Below are 25,137 nucleotides of genomic sequence, written 5' to 3'. Positions count from 1 at the left end.
TGAACGAGTCATTGCCTGCCTCACTCACGGGCGCTTCCGGCCGGCGTGAAGAGGTACCAGAGACCAGGGATCCGGCTGGCTGACTGGGCCTTGTGGCGGAGGACTGGATTCCGAGGCTTCCGGCGGACGTCTGCCTGAACCGTAGCTCGAACCTGTGATCAAGGAGGGGGCCGGTGGAGACGTGGTTAGATCCCCCCCCCCAGCTGGCTCCTGTGTGGAGGGCTCTGTGAGCGAGGACTGCTGCTCCTGGATCCCCGTGACCTGTGTGGTGTCTCCCTTGACTACCGGAGACCGGGGCTACTTGCTTTACCCCCCCCCCCAACCGAAGATTACTGAAAGCTTCCGGCACGGCCCACTTGAGACCGGCGAGGCGCCCTGCTTCCCGGGCCTTGCGGAACCGCGGGGCGGCGAGGACCAACGAGTGCAGCAGCACCCTGGCCAGGACCATACTGGACACGACGCGCGCCGGCGGGCGGCTGGTGACTGCTGGGATGAACCGGCGTGCGAGAGCTGGACACCGAATACGCCGGAGGTACGAAACAGTGTGTGGAGCCGAGGCTTGAACCCCCTCCCCCCTCGATGATGACACGGAGTGGAGGCATGGGACGAGATCCCTACAGGGACAGGCATGAGAGTGACGACGCTACCGGAGAGGTAGGGGTGATTAACGCTGGTCGCCATCTTGCCCTGCGGCGTGCACGGCCCTGACTCTGCTGCCCTATGGTGAAGCCTTGAGACGCGGACCCCCTCCCTGAGCCCTGGTGAGTGTTACAAGTCCGCCCTGGAGTTGAGTCGCAGCTGTGCTAATTGCGCTGTATCCGATGCCTACACTCCTGAAGTAGCAAAGGCGATTCCTGTGACTGCCTTTTCTCCACAGCAGGGAACGCCTGTCCGCACTGACCTATCCCTGACGTGGCTATAGGTGGACCCTGACACGGGAACCGGACATATACCCTGGGCGCTTAGAGGGAGGAAGGCGTACAAGGGCCCCGTGGTTGCCTTAACTGCTGAAAGGTTTCTCCCCCAAGCTGGCAGCTATGGAAAGGTTGGAGGAGTCAATGCAACTAACCCGTACCTCATTAGAGACTAAAATTGACAGTGTGGCCATAGACCTAACACACCTCCGAGCTGACCACAAAAAACTCTCTGAGTGGACGACTACTCTGGAGTCCACAGTGACGGAGCTGACTCCTAAGATTAACCAGGTGGACAGACACATCCAGGACCTTCTCAATTAGGTGGAGTTCCTGGAGGTCCGCGCAGAAGATGCAGAAGGCCGGGCTCGAAGGAATAAAATTCGCATAGTGGGCCTGCCGGAACGATGGGAGCTTGAACCCGAGGCCACTGTTGATCTGTGTGTTGAACTACCGTGACCGAGACGCTATATTGCGTGAAGTTCGAAAGCTGTCAGAAGTCCGAGTCGACAACACGAAAATGATGTTCTTTCCAGACTACACGATCCAAGTCCAGCGCCAGCGACACTCTTTCTTGGCAGTAAAACAACACCTCCGCCACTTAGCCCTTAAATACTCCTTATTGTTCCCTGCTCGTCTACGGGTCGTAGCTCAGGACAAGAAGCATTTCTTCAACACCCCAGGGGCGGCTGAGGCTTGGCTTGACTCGGGTGTGGACACTGGTCCTGGAATGATGCCCCCGAAGACACGACACAACAGAGGAGCCAGGCGACGTCGGCGCAGGAGACCATCGACAACGAATTCCACGCATACAGAGTCGGACTTGGGCCCAACTCCAGAGCATCAGCAAACTGAACAACAAGCGGCTCTCCGCATGGTGGCGGAGATCAGTGGGCCGTCAACGAGAGACCCCGCTCCAGAAACTAGCCCTGATCGGCAAGTGAGCGATGATGAATACCTCTACGGGCTTCCAGACTCCCAGATATCAGGAGACCTTCCGATTGTCACACCTCAAACTGCTGATCTACTCCATTGACAATACTCTAGTCTATGAGGCCTATGTTTGTGATAAGCAGTCGCATTTACAGCTGATACTACACGGCTCCCTTAGGGCACTGGAGTGCTGCTGAGGGTGCAATAGTGCGACGACAAAAGAGTCTCGGATTTGTTAACCACGCATTTGGAAGCTACCTTCAACACCTGTACTTTGCTACGGACAGTACTAGTGACGGGGAGACCCAGAACATTATCGAGGGGGAGGACGTGCCCCCCTGGAGGTGAGTGCCCATGCCCGCCCTGCCCAATGCTACTGCTGACTACTGGGCTTCTGGACCACTCGAACTGGTTACCCCATGTACTGGAGACCTTTGTTGTTGGTAGGCAGTGTGACAAACTCTGCCTATGGTGGGGAGCCTATACACCCTCACCCTGATCGCATGAACGCTCGGTGCATTTAATACTACCACCTCAGTGTACACCCCCTTGAACTTACGGACTGTTTGTGCTCATTAGAGCGTTTGGACGACAGCATGTTCCGCTGTTGTCCTTTTGGAATTTTGCCTATGTTCTCCAAGTTTATGAGACTGTTATTCTCTTGCTTTCCTTTTGATGTGTGTTTGCGGGACGATGGGACTGTGCGGGCAATGTGGTGGACATGGCGTGAAGAATTGAGTCGTTGTGTAACTGGATGGGGCGCTGGGTGTGGGTGGCGGGGACCGGGGGACGGGAAACGAAATTGCAATGTCTGCTGTTGAATTTTGCACCTGGAATGTGCGGGGTATGCATACCCCCTCATGCAGATACCAGGTATACTCTTACCTTAAACATAACCCGGTGCAGGTGGCTTTCCTGCAAGAAACTCACCTGGCAGAACAAGAGACACACACACTGCGCCGTAGATGGAGGGGTCAACTGTATGCCACAGGTTTCTCTGCATATGCACGTGGTTCCTTAACCCCCTCACTGCGGCGGCTATTCCGCCGCAGTGCTAAGGGGGCGGGGCGGCCGCACAGCGGCCGCATCCTGGTGACGGAACCGCTCCGTCACCAGCGTCGGTTGAACTGTGCTTGTGACGGAGCGGTTCCGTCATGGCCCGCCCCGCTCAATAGAACGTCCAGCGCAGGCGCGAAATTCGCGCCGCGCAGGCGCGCCGAGCGGGCCATGACGGAACCGCTCCGTCATCAGCACAGCGCACCCGCAGCTGATGATGGAGCGGTTCCGTCATCAGCGTCCAAGGGATTAATATGGATACGCCCAGGGGTCCCCTTCGCACTCCCTCATAGCACGCTAGATACTGAGGGCAGATATGTGATCTTACAGGGCAGACTGGATGGACAACAGATAATCATGGCCTCTGTCTATGCCCCTAACACGGAGCAGGGTAACTTTTTTACACGTCTATCGACGGCACTAGAGCCATGGCCAGGTGTTCCACTCTTACTTGGGGGTGACTACAACTGTGTACTGGACATCCATTTGGACCGCTCATCTCCCCCACCTGCAAATGCTCCGATAATCGGAGCATCGGGATTGTTCGCAGACTGGGTGGTACAGTGGGACCTCCATGATGTCTGGCGTAGCCACAACCCCACTACGAGGATCTACTCGTATTACTCAGGTGCACATACACTCCATGTCAGACTAGACAGGTTCATGCTGTCTAGCGAATTACTACCCCATGTCACGGACTCCTGTTACCTGGGTCGTACCCATTCGGACCACAACCCACACACCATTGACTTCAACTGGGAGCGCCAACACCCACCGATACCCACGTGGCGCCTCCAGCCAGATACTTTACTAGACGACACATTTCGAGAGACACTCTCAACACACATTCTTCAATACTTTGAAGATAACACTGATACCGCATCCACACCGCAGGTTGAGTGGGACGCTTTTAAAGTGGTTATTCGGGGTCGCTGTCTGGGCATGCAAGCGGAAATGAGGCGCCAGGTAGACAGGGAATTAACGGAAGTGGAGACTACTCTGCTGGAGGCTGAGCGGGAGGCAGCGGAGGGCGAAGACACGAGACTGGTGTCAACCCGCGGACATCACGCACGCCTTCTAGATAGGCTGAAGAGCTTGAACTATGCAGCACACTCAGCATGCACACACCATGCTGGGGATAAACCAGGCAGGCTCCTGACCTGGCTGATACGACGAGACACCCAAACACTACCGGTAATGTCAATTCGCACTACCCAAGATACCGTGGTATACACGCAGAGAACCATACATGAGGCTTTCACTGGTCACTATGCAGAGCTTTACAGCTCCCGATTGCAGGCAACCAGTGATGATATCTCTAGGTACTTATCGGATTTGTTGCTGCCGACGGCCACCAATGCACAACGAGACGAACTGGGCACGCCGCTCGCGGCGGAGGAACTTCGTACTGTCATCTTCTCACTCTCTAACGGTAAGGCCCTGGGCCCTGATGGCTTGCCTGCGGAGTTTTACAAGGCCTATTCTACCATTCTCGTCCCCGAACTCCTACGGATGTACGGGGCGGCGATAGAGGATGCCACTCTCCCACCCACACTGAATGAGGCAAATGTGATATCACTACTGAAGCCTGGTAGGGACGGGCTCAATATGGGGTCTTACAGGCCACTTGCTCTCCTTAACACAGACTACAAGATCCTTGCGTCCGCATTGGCTCAGAGACTGGCGCCTCTGGTCCCCACGCTGGTACACGCCGACCAGAACGGTTTCGTACCCACTCGCAACACGTCTTATAATATCAGGCGACTGTTCCGTGTGCAGAACCTGGCGGTGTCCAAGTGGCCGCAATCATGTTGTGTGATACTGCATCAGGAAAAGGCATTCGATTCCGTGGAGTGGCCCTATCTCATGCAGGTACTGGGAAAGTTTGAGTTGGGTGACACTTACCTGCGTATGGTGGAGCTCCTCTACTCTGATCCTATCGCACGCGCACGCACAGGCAAACTCTTCTCTGACCCGATCCATATTCGAAGAGGTACCAGACAGGGTTGCCCCCTCTCTCCCCTGATTTTCGCACTGATCATGGAGCCACTAGCCGCTAAGCTGCGTGCATCTGGTGCAGAGTGGGGTATTCCCCTAGCTGATGGGGTACACTCTGTGTCATTGTATGCCAATGATTTATTGATTTACGTTAGGGATCTAGCCCGATTTCCACACGTCCTCACTGACATATTTAATACCTTTGGCGCAGTGTCGGGACTTCGTGTCAATTGGGCGAAGTCAGGGTTGTATTCCTTTGCCGCAGATACTCCGGAATGTGACATCACAGTAACGGGGGAACGGCTCCTTTGGTATCCAACCACATTCAGATATCTAGGAATTCAAATCTTTCGCGACTCCACGGATCTCTTGGACGGTAATCTTACGAGAACAATCTCGTCGCTCACAACCCAAGTGACCTTCTGGAACTCCCTTCCGTTGAATGTCCCCAGTCGCATCACACTGGCAAAAATGGTCGCCCTCCCTCGATTGTTATACTTTTACACGAACCTCCCGATATATGTCCCTACTCGCATTTTCCGTGCACTGGAAACCCTAACCAGACGCCTGATCTGGAATAAGGGGCGCCCCAGAGTCGCGTTGAAGACCCTCTACGCGGCGACAGAGAGCGGTGGGTTGTCTGTCCCTAACCATGAACTTTATTATATAGCAGCGCAACTACAATGGGTCGCCTATTGGCTTAGTGGTAAAAACTTGGGAGATACAGCCACGGTTGACGCGCTTATGACGGCCTCGCAAATACACGCGCTATTTCTCCCCTTAACTAAGTTCCGCTGCCCTGATCGAATACTCCTCGCGGTGGCGATAAAATGCTACGTGAGGAGTCTGAAACTCAAGAGTGCTACCAAGCCATACGCCCCTAACTTACCACTACTGGGAACACCTTGGGAAGGGGGGGCACTAACGGAACACGCGCTGAGCAACTGGACGGCTGTGGACTTGGAGAGCCTGGGTGACTTGTTTGAAGATGGCGCCCTGCTGCCTTTTGCAGCACTAGCGGACAGCACGGGTCTACCGGCTGGGCAATTTCTGACACATGCGACGCTCCTACACACACTGACGCATGACTGGGGCGCGCTAACGGAGGAGCCTCCAACACATCTCCTAGTTCAGTACCTCCACGTGATGTGGAACGGCTCTCACGTGATACACTGGTTCGCCCAGGCGCTGCACACACACACGCAATTCTCGTCACAGCGGCTGCGAGACAAGTGGACAGCTGACAGAGTCCGTGACTGGACAGACAAGGAATGGGAACAGATACTAGCCGGAACACTACACATACCACACAACGCCCGCTTTAAGATGATACAATACTACATTGTGCACCATGCCTATCTCTCCCCCGACAAGATCAATAGATACTTCGGGTTAACAACAGCGGCGTGCCCCAGATGTGGACTTGTAGACGCCCCACTCTTACATGCACTCTGGGCATGCCCCTCCCTCCACCTCTACTGGGCCACAGTGTCGGACACCCTGGCAAAAGCGACAGGAGGCAGCCTGCCGCTTACATGGGAAGCATGCCTGCTGGGGTTGTTCAGAAGAACGAAACAGACAAAAGTTCGTAAGAGATTCTGGGACCTGTGGCTAATCACTGCAAAGCGCCTCATTACTAAGCGCTGGAAGAATAACACCCCCCCCCCCCCCAACCGATACAATGGCGCAACTCGTTCGACAATTGGGCAAGGGCGGAAAGTGCGGCGCTCCATGGGGAGGAAACGGCGGGGCTCCGCAAATATCCCATAGCTCTTGACTGGGATGCCTCCCTGGTGGCTTACCACCGAGTGTGCCTACATGGCGGCATTGTTTAAGTATTAAAGCCCCCCCCTTGCGGAGCTCGGACTGAGGCCTTCTCCCCTCTCCTTATTTCCCCCCCCTGTTGCCCCCCCCCCCAGAGCTCCCTCCTCTTCCCCCCCCCCCTCACTCCTGCGCACCTGACGGATCTTGTGACTAGATCCCTACTGTTGACTTAACATGATAAGTGCCTGCCCTCCTGACCCGAGAACGACGAACACACACACTTCCGCTATTACACACTGCCCAGTCTCTAGTTTTCACACCTTTTCAGATTGTTCTCAATAATTGTTAATCTCTTTTTTTCTTCATAAAGCGTTGGATATATATTGCATTACCAATGTACACAACATGCTTTGATACACTGCCAAGGCACAGGTTATGATCTGCACTGAACAATCCCTGATGGGGTTTTGGAGAATGACATTTGTTTCATCACCATTCACGCAAATCAATCTTTCTCTTTTGCTATACTCATTTCTTGTTATGCCGTTGGCTAATGAAGTTGTCATACCATACCGACTCACTTGCTTTGCAGTTGCTCTTTACAAATGTATTCCTACATGTATACAGGCGACTGTATTGGCCACGGTCTCGTCTATTGTACCAACGCATAAGTGTTTAATTTTCTCATATGGGTATGGATGTTTCATACTACTAAATAAAAATGCAATAAACATATTCAAACAAAAATGGGTGGGGATGGGACCACAGATACAGATAGGGATGATGACGCACATACAATCCCACACAATACAGATCCTTGGGATGATTATAATACCGATCCAGATCCACACAATGAGCCGAATGTCTATCCCTCTAGGCCATCACCGCTAGATGATAATATTGGATTTTCGCAATTAATTAATAGGGCTGCACAATACCATGGGGTGCAATTACACTCTGATTCCTTAGAAGAAAACATCTTATTAGAAACATTTGCACCCCCACAAAAGTCTACATACACCCTGCCAATGCTAAAAGGCATGCTGAAACATGCACCAGAAGTGTTTAAAGACCCAGTCAGAGCCAGGATCCTCAACACCAGGGTGGACAAAAAATATAAGGCAGCTCCCACTGACCCAATCTGCATCCGAGGTCTGGTCCCTTAAGATTCTTTTGTGGTGTCTAATGCACGCGAAAGGGTTAATTCACAAAGCACAGGTGACGCCTCTCCTCCTGATAAGGAATCAAAACTCAGATACATCCGGGAAACGTATTGTGTCACAAGCGGAAAATCATTGGCAGATTGCCAATGCCCAAGCTTTGTTGGCCAGAAATTACGGAGCTCACTATGATGAGCTTGAAAAGCTTATGCAAAATCTTAATGACCAATACAAGAACAAAGCTAACGACCTCATACAGGAGGGTAAGTTAATAACCAACACATCTATCAAATGTGCCCTCGATGCGGCCGATACCGGATCTCGTGCTATTAATACCAGCATTTTATTGCGCAGGCACACCTGGCTACGAATCTCTGGATTCAAGCAGAAGGTGCAATCCACTATTCTTAATCAGCCTTTTGACCAAGAACATCTATTTAGGCCCACAGTCGATACATCTTTAGAGAAGATTACAAATTATACTGAGACTGCCAAGTCCATGGGGGCCTTGCAATTACCTTCCTCTAGAGGTTCATTTTGTCGCTTCTTTTCCAGGGCTGGCTCCAAAACTACTGGTGCAAAGCATCCCTCTTCATCATACAAAAGTCCCAATCAAACTTCCTCCTACAGAGAATATTTTCGAGGAGGGTACAGCGGTAACAACAGTAAGGGAAGAGGTCGCAGTAGCAAGACCTGCAACTCACCTACCACCAAGCAGTGACTTCCCTTCACTTCCGCCGATCATTCCACTCCAGTCGGGGGACGTCTCTCACAGTTCCTACCTGTCTGGAATTCCATTACAACAGACAAGTGAGTAAGACAAATTATCCAGTATGGTTACTGCCTGGAACTCACCTCTACTCCCCCAAATATCCCTCCCATACAACGTCCATTGTCTTTGGAACATCTGACTCTTCTCAAACAAGAGGTTCTCTCTCTATTACAAAAACATGCAAAGAACCAGTCCCCTTGCCTCATCAAGGCACAGGGGTTTACTCCCTCTGCTTCGTAATTTCAAAAAAGGACAGCTCTCTCAGGCCAATACTGGACCTCAGACCATGAAACGTCTACATTCAGTCAGACCTCTTCCACATGGTCACTCTCCAACAGGTGCTCCCACTGCTACAACAAGGCGACTTTCTCTCCACTCTAGATTTGAAAGACTCCTACTTTCATATTACCATTCACCCCGCTCACAGGAAATCTCAGGTTCGTGGTAGATGGTCAACGCTACCAATTCAAAGTCCTCCCCCGTTCGGGGTGACTACAGCATCCAGAGTCTTCACCAAGTGCCTCGCAGAAGTGGCGGCTCACTTACGAAGACAACATATTCACGTGTTCCCTTATCTTGACGACTGCCTCATAAAAGCCAAGTCACACAGCAGCTGTGTGCAACACACACACACACAAAACAATCCAGCTGCATCACGACTTGGGATTCACAGTGAACCTCACCAAATCCCACCTCCAACCATCCAGCACACAAAATGTATCTAGGAGCTACAATAGACACTTCAAAAGCTCTAACATACCCCAACCCAGTCAGGATAACCAACATGCAAGCTCTAATATCAAAATTTCAGCCTCAATACTCATTACCAGCTCGAGTGTGCATGCAGCTAACCAAGATGATTGCTTCTTGCATTCTCATCGTCCTTCATGCAAGACTCCAAATGTGTCCCTTACAAGAGTGTTCAAGTTCAGCTAACAGATCTGGTGTTAATGGACAGTCGCACACATCACTCTCTGCAGTGGTGGAAAACACAAAACCTTTCCAAAGGGTGGCCGTTCCTCGACCCGGTTCCACAGATAGTGCTAACAACAGACACATCGCTCACCGGCTGGGGAGCTCATCTTCAAAATCATCCCATTCAGGGCATGTGGGCCCCTCAGCAAAAACAACTCCACATAAACTAACTGGAATTGTTGGCAATTTTTCGAGTGTTAAAATCCTTTCATCTCCATGTGGTAGGCAAAGCTGTCCTGGTCCGTACAGACAACGTGACAGCAATGTACTACATACAGAAACCAGGGGGGGGCACACTCTCTGCAGCTTTCACACCTAGCTCAAAGCATATGGAGATGGGCCATTCCGCAAAACCTATATCTCCTTGCGGAACACCTCCCAGGAGTACACAATCAAATTACAGATCTGCTCAGTCTTCAAAGACAGCAGATTGGCGAATGTGAACTTCATCCTCAAGTTCTCTTCCATTTTTTCACATGTGGGGCCACCCAGAAATAGATATCTTTGCCACACATCAAAACGCAAAATGCCCAAGCTTCACGTCCAGGTATCCACACCCATTGTCCAAAGGCAATGCGCTATGGAAGAATTGGTCAGACAAATGTGCTCACACTTTTACGCCTCTCCCGCTCATTCTGTTAGTGGTTCGGAAACTCAAACAGAATTCCCTCACAATGGCTCCTAGTTGCTCCAACATGGGCCCGACAACCATGGTTCACACCCCTCTTGGAACTATCATTAGTTCCGCATCAAAAGCTAAGATAAGGCATACAGATCCCAGTGAACTCAACCTTGCGATCTGGCACCTGAAGTCTTAGAGTTTGACTACCTCAATCTTCCGCCAAACTGCATGAACATCATTAAAGACGCTAGACGTCCTACCACTAGAGCATGCTACGCAGCAAAGTGGAAACGATTTGTGATTTACTGCACTGATAACAAAATCAATCTACTATATGCTTCTATTCAGAATATTATTGGTTATCTCTTGCACCTACAACAATGCATATACATCTATAAGGCTACATCTTGCTGCAATAGCAGCTTATCCCCAAAACAGACAACACTTGTCTTTGTTTCGAGTACCCACTATCAAAGCATTTATGGAAGGACTTAAAAGAATAATTTCACTCAGAGTTCCACCCTCTGCAGTGTGGAATCTAAATGTCGTTCTTTCCAGACTCATGAGTCCCCCATTTGAACCTCTGCACAAATGCGAATTACAGTTCCTCACTTGGAAAGTAGTCTTCCTAGTCGCTATCACATCTCTTAGAAGAGTTAGTGAACTCGAGGCATTAACCATGCAAGACCATTTTTGCAAATCCATCATAACAAAGTGATTCTTAGAAGTAACCCTAAATTTTTACCTAAAGTTGTGTCTGCCTTCCACCTTAACCAGTCTGTCGAACTCCCAGTTTTTTCCCCTCTACGTTAGACGTTAAAAGAGCAATACTCTACTACATTGAAGGAACAAACTCATTTAGAAAGACTAAACAAATCTTTGTAGCTTTCTCACCACCTCATAAGGGCAATCCCATCTCAAAAGCGGGGATTGCAAGGTGGATTGTTAAATGTATCCAAATATGCTACCTTAAAGCCAACCCGCCATTAACCATTCCCCCTACAGCTCACTCCACACGTAAACTAGGGGCTTCAATGGCATTCTTAGGGAATATTCCCCTAGATAACATCTGCAAAGCAGCAACTTGGTCTACACCATACACTTTCACAAAACACTATTGTGTAGCTGTGCAAGTCAAACAACAAGCTGGTGTGGGCCAGGCTGTATTAAGAACACTTTTTCAAACCACTGCAATAGATACAGGTAGCCACCGCTAAGGGAGAACTGCTGTATAGTCAATGCACAGTATGTGATCTACAGCTTATATGCCTCAAATGCTACTTACCGGTATGCATCTGCTCTTGGCATGTAGAGCTGTAGATTGATATACGCCCACCCGCCTCCCCGGATACCTCTCTGTTGCAGTACTATCTTAATTAGATACATCACGTATGGACATCTCTTTTCTATTTCTTTCTAACTACATCATCACCCTTTATGGCGAAAAACAATCTGAAGATGGTCGATGCCCATGCGACTGTCACCCTAAGGAGGAGTCACCTATCTCGTGACTAAAAAGACTTCTTCAAAGACTAAAACAAAGTGCAAACATCCGAGCCCAACACCAGATGGCGATCTATGCACAGTACATGAAGCTACAGCTCTACATGCCAAGAACAGATGCATACTGGTAATTAGCATTTTCCTTACTCTCCTTCATGGCTCTCAGTGACATGAGAGCAAATATGGCTTTGGCATCTGCTGCTGAGATTTGTTGTCGTGGATAATGCTCTTCAAAGCTTTTTCCAACCAAATTTCTGTTACGAAGTTATAGTAAGACCTGCTTGTACTCACTCAATTAAAAGTAGTTAGACTTTTAACTTCCAATATAAACTACCGATCCTGAAAGCACAGACGGTCAGCTAGATGTATGAATATTAGTTAGTTATTATCAAATAGCACATTTTTGGGGGGGGGGGGGGGGGTCGCTATTTGGCAATTGTCATTACTAATGTAAAAAAGTGTTATCTAGCCCTTATTCCCTAAATAGCTATTTAAAGTGGGTCGCAAATAGACCTACTTCATGAATATCAATGAGATAGGTCGCAATTTGTGTCCCACTTGGATTTGCTGCCAGTACAGCGATGGTGGCCTGCTGGGGTCAACCTTTGGACAACCGTCAGATACTTTGCAGCAGTCTCAATTAAAGGCCCAAACCCTTTACACTCTATTTGGAATGGGCTCTGACAATGATGCGTATGATGCTGGGGATGAATTTGCTCAACCATACATGGATGACAGTTTGTATGAGGACCTTCAGGATGCCACTGGCCTGGACACCTCGACAAGCACTGGGCTAGTTTCACCTCTGGGCCCTGCCATGGAAGAAAGTGCCCCCTTCCCATAGTCACAAGATGGGTGGCTTGACTACGTAGGTGAAGAAAGATGTCCTCACTGAGGTACTTCAACCTTGGCAATTAAAATACTGAACCCTTGCTTCTATTTAATGAACCCCTCACAGACACCCTTCTAGAGATTGGTTCAAAACCATGTTCTGGACCTCCAGTAAACAGGTAGATGGCTCAAGTCTTCATTCAACGCGGTGGACCAGGACGTCTAATCGTGAGGTCTCCATGAGCAAGGTAAACTCTAATGTATTCTCTATCACACCTACTGACCGGAAATAAAAGCTCCATTGGGAAGAGCGTGTTTTCATTAAACCAGTTTAGCACTGTTTTTTTTAAAACACCAGTTGCCTATTAGGGTGTTATACTCACGCCCTCTGGGATTCCATTGCTCAGGTCTTACCGTCTGTCCCTGATGATTTGTATCCCATCCTTCCACTGTCTATTCAGGATGGCTGTGTTGCAGCTAAATTTACTATCCACTTGGATAGTAAATTATCAAAGACAATTCCCAGGTAGGAGAAGTGATTAGTGAATTCAAGTTGTTTAGTATTTATAAAAATGTTATGACACTTCACACTAGGCTTGCTACATTTCATTACAAAGGTTTTACTAATATTAACAGGTTGTGCTAGGGGGCAGGGGGACGGTGGTGGCACACCTGGATAAGATCCACAGGCTTCTCTGGCGATCTCTAGTATGCATTAATAGACATGCCTTTCAATGGCTCTCGTCTTTTTGGTGACTCTGCCCTTGAGTGCCTTTAGGAGAGTTGGGTTATGGCACGCTCCTTGGACCATGTCAGCAGGACCAACCGTTTTTCAACCCCCAAATGCCCAGTGTGGCACCATGGTAGGGACTTCCAATATCGCAATCAAGTGCAACCTGCCTAGCAAACCCTGCACCCTTTGTGGCAGAGACTGCAGTACTCACAGACCGCATGGAAAACGGGGGCAGCTTGCAGCACAGTCTTCCGCCCCTCCGACTGCCGCAGCCGGAAAACCTCTGTAGTGGTTCCTAGAGGTGCACAGTCACTGTGTTGGAGGTAGGATCTGACATAGTCATCTGTCCTCCGATAATGCTGCCACTTTGGGAGGATTTTCTGTCGCAGCAGCAGGCCAGGATCCTGCAGCTTGGCCTGCTGAGTCTTCATTTTCACGCTTGGAGATTGAGCGTGGTCAGCTGACTGTGTTCAAACTACCTCCCGAAGTTGTAGATGTTATCTTGGCAGCCAGGTGCCCCTTGACCAAACAGTATACCTTTACCTATGCCGTTGACACAATTTTATAGCCTGTGTGGTTTGGACTGCAGATTCAGATTAACCCATTTCAAGCTAGGCAATCTGAAGTATTGGTTTTTGTGTTGTCCCTAACCCAGTAAGAACTTGCCTTGTGCACAGTGACTGGTCAAGTCAAGTCAAGATACGCTTTATTCGATTTTAAAATATTTAAAATATGAAATCATAAAAGCACAATACATAGTAATAAGCATGAAAAAATTAGCGCATGAAAAAATTAATTCATGTAATCACAATTTGACTAACATATATTCAATTCAAACAGTTTTATTTGATTATATACATAATAATCATAACAGCACAGTAAAAGGCTAACCAGCATATTTGTAAAATTCATGTAAAAAATCAAAACACAGCTGAGGCAAACAGAATCTAAAAATTTGATTAGATCATGATTTAATTTCCACATTTTAAAACATTCTTTAAAAATATTAAAACTGAAACAAACAACTGTACTTCTCTTAATATTTGTAGGAACAGGAAGGCAGGGCGCCATTGTCTTAAACCGATATTTCTTAAAATCGTCAAAATCCACCTTTTCCTATTACAGGAATAAAATTTGCAAAAGAAAAGAACATGTACAGTCGATTGAGTGCACACATCATCACATGGACATTTACACAACTCACTTGTCCAATCATTCTGGGCAGGGAAAGTAACAAGCCTATGAAAAATACCCAATCTCCGACGAGTCAAAAAAATCTATTGTGTTCTCTTGTTAACATCCCTAAATAAGGCTGAATTCTGTCAGCAGGAACTATTAGCTGGTGAGCTTGTACCGTAATTGTTTTTAATTCCACGTATCGTCTCTTATTTTCCAAGTAATTCAAACAACTAATTTTAAAATCTTTCCTCCGGACATCTTGTAAACTAATTAGTGGCGGCTCCTCCATGGGGGCGTTTGGGGGCCGTAATAACTACCATTTGTTTCTGCCTTCTCATACGGCGAGAAAGCGGAAGTTCCTGGTTGAGAGTGGGCGGTGTTACTCGAGGGCAGGGCGGAGTGGCTTTCCCACTGTTGTTAATACTGTCTGTTTGGGCAGCCTGAGGCCACCCAAACAGACAGTATTAACAACAGTGGGCAAGCCACTCCCCCCTGCCCTCGAGTAACACCACCCACTCTCCCTGTTCTCTCTGTATGCTGCAGCATACAGAGAGAAAATGACTTGGGTGGGGCAGCGGCCGCACCAATCACAGCGCTGCGCTGTGGTGGAGGGAAGGGAGGCTGCCTGCCGCCTTCCTGGTGACGTGCACAGTGCTGCAGGAATTGAAAACCAGGACGACGGGAGTCGGGAGTCTCCGGGCGGTAAGTTTACTTTATTTTATATATATTTGGTTCCAAACCCCTCCCGCCTCCCCCCTCATGTCGTCGCGACCCCATTTCCAACCCTCCCCACCCGCCCGTAATGCCAGCCGCGACTGCTCCTCTATGTTTAAGAAACACCATGCATCACTGGAGGTTTCTGCTCGCTGTATTGTATTTGCCAGTGTGTGTGAGTGTGTGCCAGAGAAGCGGGCACCGCTTTTGTGCTGTACCGTCCTCCTGTTTTGGATGTGGCATTCGCACTGTTGCTGACAGTAGTTTTCAGCGTTAAAGAAGAGTCTTCACTGATACTGCTTTATGTACCGCAAATGAAAAATATGTGGCCGACTTTAGAACTAGGGATCCACGTTCCGGTGTCGTCTCAACATCCTGTGAGTCTGGGGAAATAACTTAATCTCCCTCCCTGTGTCTTGAAAAACTAATCTGACTTTGTGTAATGTAACTGGTGCTCTTGTACAGCACTACAATGCCCCTAGGCTGAGTTTGCACTGTATACAACTGAAAAAAAGAAAATCATGAGGTACGGCTTAGGTTTATTAGGTACGCCAATGTTTGTTTCGCCCAGAGTGCTGCTGGCGTAAAGGCTGACCCTCCTGACGAGCATACAGGAAATTGTGCGGCTCCCATGTCAGGCCCGGCAAAGGGGGAGGGGGGAGGGGAGGCAGAGGGGGTTTGGGAGGATTTAGTTAGTCACTTATCAAGCATGGCTGTTAATTAGGATTTCATAAGTTGATGAAGGCCAGTCGAGCTGGCTCAGGTTCATCTAGAAACTGGCCTGGGCAGTTTGTCACCAACCAGATGCAGTGCAGAGACAGCAGTGAGTGCAGGTGAGATAATTAAACATCTTACTTGTTGCACTGTTGAAATGTGCATGCTTGAATAACTGTTGAACATATGGGGTAATCTTTAAAATGTTTCTAAATATTTCAAGACTTCACGTTCATTATTGCTTTCTATACCTTCTTTTGTTCCCTCAAAATTCTTCATTAAAATTATTTTTAAAATGCGCTATTTGATGCTATTTTTTTCAAACTTTTCTCAGGATTAAGACCACTTCTAACTGCCCTTATGTTAGTCACGCTCGCTCCCTTGTTAGGTAAAAGTCATCCCCAACTTTTACGCCCCCCCCCCCCCCACACTTTGAAATGTCACCAGCTGCCACTGAAACGAAGGGGCTCCAAATAATATTCAGGGTGACAAGATTACAAAGTTTTTAATATACTCAAGCCATCTAATATTCAGAGCCCCACCCAGACTCCCACGGTCCCTTAGTAACTGACTGTTTAACTCCAGCTGTTCCGAGGTCCAAATCCTGTGACAAACATATAGTAAAATAACATTGTTAAAAGTAAAAAAGAATATATTAAAAAGAAAACCACTATCTACAATTTGCAAAAATAAAAGGCTGAAAACAGGTTTCTATGTGGCCTTAACCTAGATAAAAACCAAAATCAATTAAATTGAAGATGGGCCTTGCATAGTTTTCCTTGTTCTTATCACCCCTTTCAAGTATTTTACAATATGATCATTAAAAATGTTGTCATCTAGAAATTGCAGCTTGATAAAAGCAGGTCGACATTGTCTCAGTCCTTGCAGTTTCAAGTAAGGAAGGATTCAACTTTTCCTAATTAGGATAAAAAGCTTACAGAAAAATAGGGTGTGAATTGTGGACTGTGCAGATGTATTGTCGCAGGGGCATGGACAAAGAGAGCGTGACCTGTCATTTACCTGAGGGAATTTTACCAGGTTATGGAAATTGCCAAGACGTAGACGTGTCAGTATCATCCTGTCATAATTGCTATGGGTTGTTAATAAATAGGGCTGGGTTCCCGACTGAGTCAAGAGCAATTGATTAGCTGTGACTGAAATTTCCATATTAGATGATAATACATAAAGCCTTGAAAGCCTTACTTGAAATGAGAGACAAGGTATCTGGGTTAGCAAAGTAATCTAAGCAACCTAGGTCATGCATAAACGTTTTGATGTAGGCGAGCCAAGAAATACGTTGGCCTGTTGCAAGTTCAGACAGTCTTTTATCACGTCCGGATTAAGGCCAGTAGCAACGCCTGTCCAAATCTTATGCCATAATACAATTGGTTGGATTCTAATAAGGTCAGACCGGTATGGCAGCCCTAGTTCAGCATGGCAAATATACGTGGCCGTGGTATTCGGGACGACTAGTAAAAATCTCAAAAACCTGTTCTCAGCTTGCTGAAGGGACTCTACATTTGCATATCCCCAAATGCCAGCTCCATTAAGAACAACTGAAATACATTTAGCTTTATATATTATCAGCAGGTCCTCGATAGGGCGCTTTCCTAACTTCCTGGTAAAATTAATCAAGGCGCCGAAGGCTTTAGTAAAAAACAGTTTTCTACAGTTAATAGCTTTTGACAATAAGCCCCTATTATCAAAGACAATTCCCAGGTAGGAGAAGTGATTAGTGAATTCAAGTTTTTTATTATTTATAAAAATGTTACGACACGTCACACTGGGCTTGCTACATTTCATTACAAAGGTTTTACTAATATTAACATGGAGATCCAGGCTTGACATATAAGAAGCAAAACTCATCATGACTTTCTGCAGGCCTTTTAGGGTGCGGGCTAACAAGACCGCATCGTCGGCATTTAGCAAAGCACCAATTGTCCTTTTACCTAATCTGGGTAGGTCTTGGCATTCCCTTGATAAAGTGTCCCCTAGGCTGTTTATGTAAAGAGTAAAAAGGAGGGGGTGCTAAAACGCACCCCTGCCTGACACCCTTCCTAACGGGGAAACTATGACTGAGTTCACCAGTTCTACCATAACGCACCCTAGCCCGAGCGTCTAAATCAGGGGTCTCCAAACCGGTCATGGAGGGCTGGATCCATGCCAGATTTTTTGGATATCCCCATTGAGATACATGTAGTTATTTTACAAATCTGGCATGGATCCGGCCCTCCAGGACCGGTTTGGAGATCCCTGGTTTAAATACAACTGTTTTAGGAAGTTGATTAATGACGTTTCCACCCCCATGACCTATAGGATGCGCCACAACTTTTGGTGATAGACGCAGTCAAACGCCGAACTTAAGTCAACGAAACACATAAAAAGGCTCCCTCTTTTTGCCTGTATGTATTTACCATTTTTAGGTTCAGGGTAAAGCTCTGTTCCACGGTCCGAGACCTTGACGGAATCCGTAATGTAGCTCTGAGATGACACCTGAATCCTCCATCCACTGTTCAGGACTACACGTCCAGACACTTTCACAAGAGAATCCAACAAAGAAATGGGTCAGTAACAGGCCAGGTCATTACGATGGCCTTTCATGAAAATAGGAACGAGAATGGATTTCACCCATGTCAAGGTGAACCCTTGGGTGCAACAAGCCCTTAGAACCAGGGTTAAAAGTGGGCCCCAAAGCAACGGGCAGGAGTTATATAAGTCGACAGGAATACTGTTAGGTCCCAGTGCTTTTCCCCCTAAACTTGCAGAATAGCCGAGCAGCGGACGGTAGACTTAGGTATTTGGCCTCGCGCGTCACGACAGAACTAATATGTTTCACTGAATGACGAGACTACCCCCTGCCCGCCGAAGCATTTGACAACATAATAGGAGTCTTTTGCTTTTTACTATACATGCTCAACCACTTTTGACCGAGCATTTCACCATTAGCGATTTTTGCTAATAGGTACACGAGGATCTAGGATAGGGTGTGCCTTTTAGGGGGTACATACCGTCCATTTCCTTGTTCATGGTCCTGATGAATACCTGGTACTTCCCACTTAAGGTAGAAACATGTTGACCAATACACATATAGAGATACTCTGGACGTAACTTCCCTCTCAGTATCTCGGCCCCTTTTTTAATACTGTCCAGTTGCTTTAAAATAAAATTCATATTTTCTATAAGTTAAACCAGGACAATTTTTAACATCTTTTTTTGCACTTACATTCACAACCTGCTCCACTGTACTTCAGGTGTTGAAGCACATCCTGGTGACGCTAGTCCACCAGGGTGGACCCGATGATGAAGCATGTCACCACTAGGCTGGTGAGTGAGGGTTTTTTTTACAAAAGGATGAATCCTTCCCTTTTGTCAGTCAAAAAACACCCCATTAGGAAATCTTCTGTTTTTCTTTTGGTGGTACTCCTCTCTTTGTTTAATTCAGGCGACTTACAATGCCTGGTCTAGCATCCTCTCTGGTATTGGGGATTGCGTTATTACAGTAAAGGCTGGAAAAGTGGGACACCCAAAGGTCTTCCCAAATTGCGTTTTCAAAGCTTGGAGAGTTTTTTCGGGGCCAAGAACGGAGCATTCACAGCCTTCCAAAAGCCTTTCATATCCTTTAAAGCAGAGGCTTGCTTAAAGACCTGCCATAGTTCTAGTCTGATAGCCTCTTTTCGTGCTTTGAGCGACCTTTTATTCGCCACCCTAGCCCTTTTTATTGATTCCTGATCTCTCCTCGACTGATGTAGGGCAGATTTCAAAGCTGCATGTGACTTACTGCACTGGCAATCGAACCAACCTGGCATACATTAATGGATCTTTTGGGGTCGTTTATTAAACTATTATGAATAGCCTTTGAAATTTTACAGAAAGAATTAAGAATATTAACATCTAACGCAGTCTCATTGAGGCATGCTAGAAAATCTGTTTTGCAATTCGTTACAAGTGATTTAGTTAAAAAAGTTTTAGGTTACCTGTTAACACTTCTTGTGTTTTGCGGATCAACCCTCTTTGTTTAAACTGCCCATTTTGATGCATTCTGAAGGGTTTGCAACATTTGTTTCTGACCTCTCCCTTTATCATGCCTCAGTGGGACCTTAACTTGGTCCTCACCTTCATGATGTATGCCCAATATGGTTTCTCACCCTTAAGATCACGTACCTCATCGCCATAAGTTTGGCTCAGCGAGTGTGTGAGTTGAAAGCCCTCTCCATCAACCTGCCATACACTACTTTCTTCCCAGACAAGCTGGTCCTAAGAACCCGAACTTCCTTTCTTTAAAAAATGTTGGTTACATTGGGCAAAACATCACACTACCGGTTTTCTTAGCTCCACCTCACCCCTCTGTGGAGAAGAGATTCCAGGGGTTGTGCCCTAGGAGAACATTTAATTGATCGAACCAGGGAACTATTGTGTGGACGATCAGCTCTTTGCGGGTTTTGCTGGAGTGAGTGAGCAAGGCAATGCAGAAGAGGACCTTCTCTAAGTGGATCGTGTTCTGCATTAAAATCTGTTACACACTGACCACAAAGCAACACCCAAAAGATTTGAGGGCTCATTCCACCAGAGCTAAAGCTGCTTTGACACACTTGTGATTTTTCTGGATATGCGAATTATGGATTTAACCCAGATCTGTGACTAGGTAGGGGTGAATGTTTGACAATGTTCAGCATTCCATCCATAATCTTTTTGTGTTGCTGTAGTTTCCCTTAGTGGTGAGGGTATATCCAGGCGTGGGTCCCGTGCTTGCTATGTCACTGGATTCAAGCTAGCCTGACTGATGATACCCTAAAACCAGTCCCAAGATGCTTGTTTTCCGGTCCAGGGAGGACCTTGCAGGCTGTTCAGGCTGAACTGTTCCCATGGAGGGGACAGGATCCGGACTGACTTGCATATATATGGCTGGGTCCAAACTGGGTAGCCTGGTGATAAAAGAAAACTTGGAGGTAACCCAGATCTGTGACTGGGGGTGAATGTTTGACAATGTTCAGCATTCCTTCCATCATCCTGTTGTGTTGCTATGTTCTGGATATTTGCCAGGCTGCTATGTGGGCGCCACTCCACACGTTCGCAAAGCACTACAGGCTGGACTGGCTGGTCCATCCAGATGGGCATTTTGCCCGCTCTGTCCTGCAGGACTTTTTGATTTTAAACACTTTTTTAGATTTACCAGCCAGTAGGTACTACTTTGGTGTCTATTCAAAAGATGAGGAATCTGTAATTCGAAATATAAATCAGAACAAGTTACCTTCGGTGACACTCTTTGTGGTAGATACTCTCATCTGCAGATTCCTCAACAATTCTTCAATCCTCCCCATTCTATGAACTAGACTCTTTTTCCACCTAAAAAGGTCCCAAGTATAGAGAGCTACACACTGACCAAAGCCAATTTGATGTTGGGCTCTGCATCTAGGGATGCAGACAGCCAATATGCCGTTCCACATTTCACTTTTGAAGCGGAATGACATTTGCGGAAGCCGTGTGACACCACCTATCAGCGTGCAGGGATACTGCTTTAAATATTTCCAGATCCGTTCTCGATGACTGGGGAATATTGAAAAGGTGAGGAGTCTGTAGTTGGTTAAGAGTGTCTACCAGAAATAGCATTACTGAATGTAAGTACTTTGATCTTCTGAATGGCTTTTAGCTGCTGTAAACTGAAAGATAAAAAAGTGAAATGCTAACACTGATGAATGTTGATTTATGCATGAATGGTGGTGAAGAAATGGGGGACTTGCTTGCATGTACGGTAAACACCATAGGGCATATGTTTGTTCAAAATGTGAAACATTCATTTCGAATTATTTTTGTCTTCTCTTAAATGTGTACAAGCTGCAATATCATCAAAACACGTACCTGTCCTTTACCTGAATATGAATACGCTGTTGTCCTCCACTGCTTATTGTGCTGATTATGTATATATCTGAATTGAAGGGCAGGGAAAAGATGAGATAGTTCGATAGGCTACAGAATACAGAAGTGTTGCAAAAGTTTTATTTGAGATTTTGTAACAGGACAGTGGTGAATGGTGAAGTAACTGCCACAATAGGGAAAATAAGGATTCACAAAAGCATCCATTACAGCCTTATCTTTGTAATTAAAGTTATTTTTTTCTGTTGCAGCCCCCTATTTTAAGATAAGAAAGGAGCTCTACGGTTTGAGGAATGACAATGTGTTTGACTATCCAACTGTATGCCTTGCTTCTTGAGAATTTGTATAACAGTACAATTGGGGTGCATGATTGGAAGAGGTGTTATTTTGTGCTTATCTGTTTATTTTGGTTATTTTAAGAAACCAGGAAGACCAGCCTCGAAAGCTATGGCCCGTGGTTATTTAAATAAGAACTTGCACTCTTGATATGGCCTTTTGAAACAGAGTGGGTATACATGTTTCTCTTACCGTTCCAGAGCATTAGTATAGTTACAAGTGGGAGTAGAAGCTGCCATTGTTGTATACAAGTGAGGAAAATAAAGGGTCAGTCTTCATGTAGAAAGTTTGTGTTTGGGTGACATCTTTGGAACCTGTGCAGAATAAAGCATGATAAGTGTAAGTTTTGTTTGGTGTGTTTGTTTGTGTGATGAGATGAAAACAACCAGTCATATGTTCGGAGACTTTTGCGTGTCCATGTCATGGCCATATTGGCTCCTGAATTGATTTAGTAGAGAATTGTCTTGTACACATCCTTGATCATTTAAGGAGTAACGTCTGAGATTTATGTACTTTTATTTTCCAGGTGATTTTGCAATACTGCTGACAGCTGGAATGACAGTCAAACAAGCTCTTCTTTATAACGCACTCTCCGCCATGCTTGCATATCTTGGCATGATAACTGGCATTCTTATTGGCCACTATGCTGAAAATGTTTCAATGTGGATATTTGCACTTACTGCTGGGTTGTTCCTGTATGTGGCACTTGTTGATATGGTAAGTCAGTAAAAGTGATATTATTTTTCTACATAAAAACTCCTGAAATGTGCCAGTTGGTGTTCTTTGCTGTGCTTTCCAGAACTCTCTCAAAAACTGCTCATAAACGCACACAGGAATTCCTATAGCCGAAAGCCCAGGACATATTGTTTGGGGTAAATGACAAATTAAATATTTCCTTTGCTTAATGAACAGGTAGGTCGGACCCACACCACAAACCCTTTGCTGCCAGTTTGTAGTACCACAGTATGGTTGTGGGATAGAGTATTGTCTTGCCACGTGGGCAGGATTTGTATCCTTAAGTTGTTCAGAGTTCGGTATATGATCTATTACTACGAAGCTTTTACTATTAGGGTCATCATTCTTAAGGAAATGCAGTGAAATGTAGGCTCAGAATGTATAACTAAAAGTGGTTGCAGTATAAAAACATATACACATTCGTAAAATCAACAACTTTATGCACTTTTTGAAGCTTCCAGAATGCTTCCTGTTTATAAGTGAATACATGCAGAACTATGAAAGTACAATATGTGGTTATTTCCTTTCAAAATAAAAAAAAAGGTAAATTGGGAAACAAAGTTTTGCTAAACTATTGTGCAACGTTAAATATAATTTCTCTGAGGGATCCTTTAAGAAATTTTTTTTATGTATTCGACTATCAGTGGAAAAGCCATTTTGGGCAACATGAAAATAAATGAGGGCCCATTTTTTTAAAATTCTATATTGGTTTTCACAATACAAATATACCAACAGTCGTATACATTGGCCGAATAAATCAGATCAGATCAGACCAAACTAAAGCGAATCTTTAGAGAAGGAAATTAGAAATGTACACTAACATAGCCAACAAATTTGTTCAAATACTGGACCTAATTTTTATATGAGAGGTATAAAATAAGTAGTTCAGGATTGTAAATCTGCTACATTGTTTCTGACGAATCCTTTATTGTATAGCTGAAATACCAGAGGGTCAAATTTTTACCTTTGGAGAACCCAGTCTTGGCAGTATATTCCCCCGAACTGCATATGTTCACCTCCTCAACAGTATGTAGACAGTAATCTTTCACTTTCATTTAAACTTTATTCAGGTTCAAAAAATGAGACCCATAAAAGTTACATTTACACAAGTGAACAAGCAAATTTAAAAAATGGCATCACGGATCAGGTTACATGAGTTCAATAGGGTCGGTACACATTAAGTAAGAGTATAAAGGCAATATATGAAGTTAAAAGCAATTCATAGTAATGCATTTTATCCTAGTCAATTGAAATCCAGGCTTTTTCTGTATCTTAGAGAGCATTTTAAAAACCCTACAATCAGCGGTATACAGTCGGGTTTTAACAATTGCAGGTAAAACAAAGCTGGGCGTGCCTGTGAAAAATTTAGTTTTTTTAAGAGAGATTTTAAAAACAATCTACGGAGGGCCGCATAAAAGTCGCAAAAAAGGACAAAGTGTAACAGATCCTGCGGAGACAGGTTGTCGCAGCCACAGGGTGCTAATGCCTGTCCTTTATGGCTCCCCCTAGGTACTGCCAGTAAGAGGTGAAAATAGTCCAATCTAAACATTACTAGCAGAAATCTTTTGTGCATTGATAGAGGCCATGCAAGATAGTCCTCCATTCCTGGAGAGGTTTTGAGCATTAGATATCTGCGTGCTCCAGATTTCTGGAGTTCCTGTTCCTCACGCTTGATCTGCTTACACTCTAAATAAGATTCCTTTACAAAGGCCACGTCTTCCTTTGTTATGCACTCTGGAGTTAAGAAAAGATCCAGGCTTCCCAGCTCATTAAAGGATCTCATTAAGTATTTGAACCATGGTATTACAGGCATATGGTCCAAATTCAACAAATCCCTGTATATTTTGTGTGTAAGAACGAGATCCATGTTTAGCCAACTTTTTAGCCAGAAAAGCATGGGGCGCAAGCCAAGGGTATCGCTGATGTATTGAACACCAGTTTCTTCGTGAACGGAGAAGTTTGATGTCCCTTGGGGGAACCCCAGCAGTTGTTTTAGGAAGGTATTTTCAGCCACCTGAATCCCTTCCACTCTGGTGTACCCCCACAACTCACTCCCGTATGTGGCTATGGCTACGCTCCTGGCTTGATACATTTTCAACATTGCGGCCACTGGGCGGTTGCCCATCTTGCTCGCAAAGTTAAGAATTGCAGCGTTGCTCCTGGTCACCTCCCCTGGCTTCTTCTTAATCAAGGGGGTCCAGTTTTGTCTCTCGTCTAGGAGAACGCCCAGATACGAGAAGGTAGAGGTTGTTGGCACTCTCGTTCCATTTACCATTAATGGTTATTGGCGCTTAGATCCAGGCCCTACATGCATTATAAAAGATTTT

General features: G+C 46.1%; 1 protein-coding gene across 1 annotated transcript in view; it reads left to right on the top strand.

Annotated features, from left to right (window-relative positions):
- SLC39A6 (solute carrier family 39 member 6) overlaps positions 1 to 25,137 on the top strand; it is a 376,217-nt gene that overhangs the window by 294,454 nt on the left and 56,626 nt on the right. The window contains exon 8 of the mRNA XM_086965345.1: positions 22,602 to 22,792. Within this exon, the coding sequence (XP_086821471.1) occupies positions 22,602 to 22,792 (191 nt within the window). The remainder of the gene's footprint in view (positions 1 to 22,601; positions 22,793 to 25,137) is intronic.

The sequence above is a fragment of the Lissotriton vulgaris genome, chromosome 4_1 (assembly GCF_964263255.1).
Source record: "Lissotriton vulgaris chromosome 4_1, aLisVul1.2, whole genome shotgun sequence".
NCBI classification, from domain to species: Eukaryota; Metazoa; Chordata; class Amphibia; order Caudata; family Salamandridae; genus Lissotriton; species Lissotriton vulgaris.
Note: the sequence above shows the minus strand (reverse complement) of the source record. Positions and strands in the feature narration are given on the sequence as shown.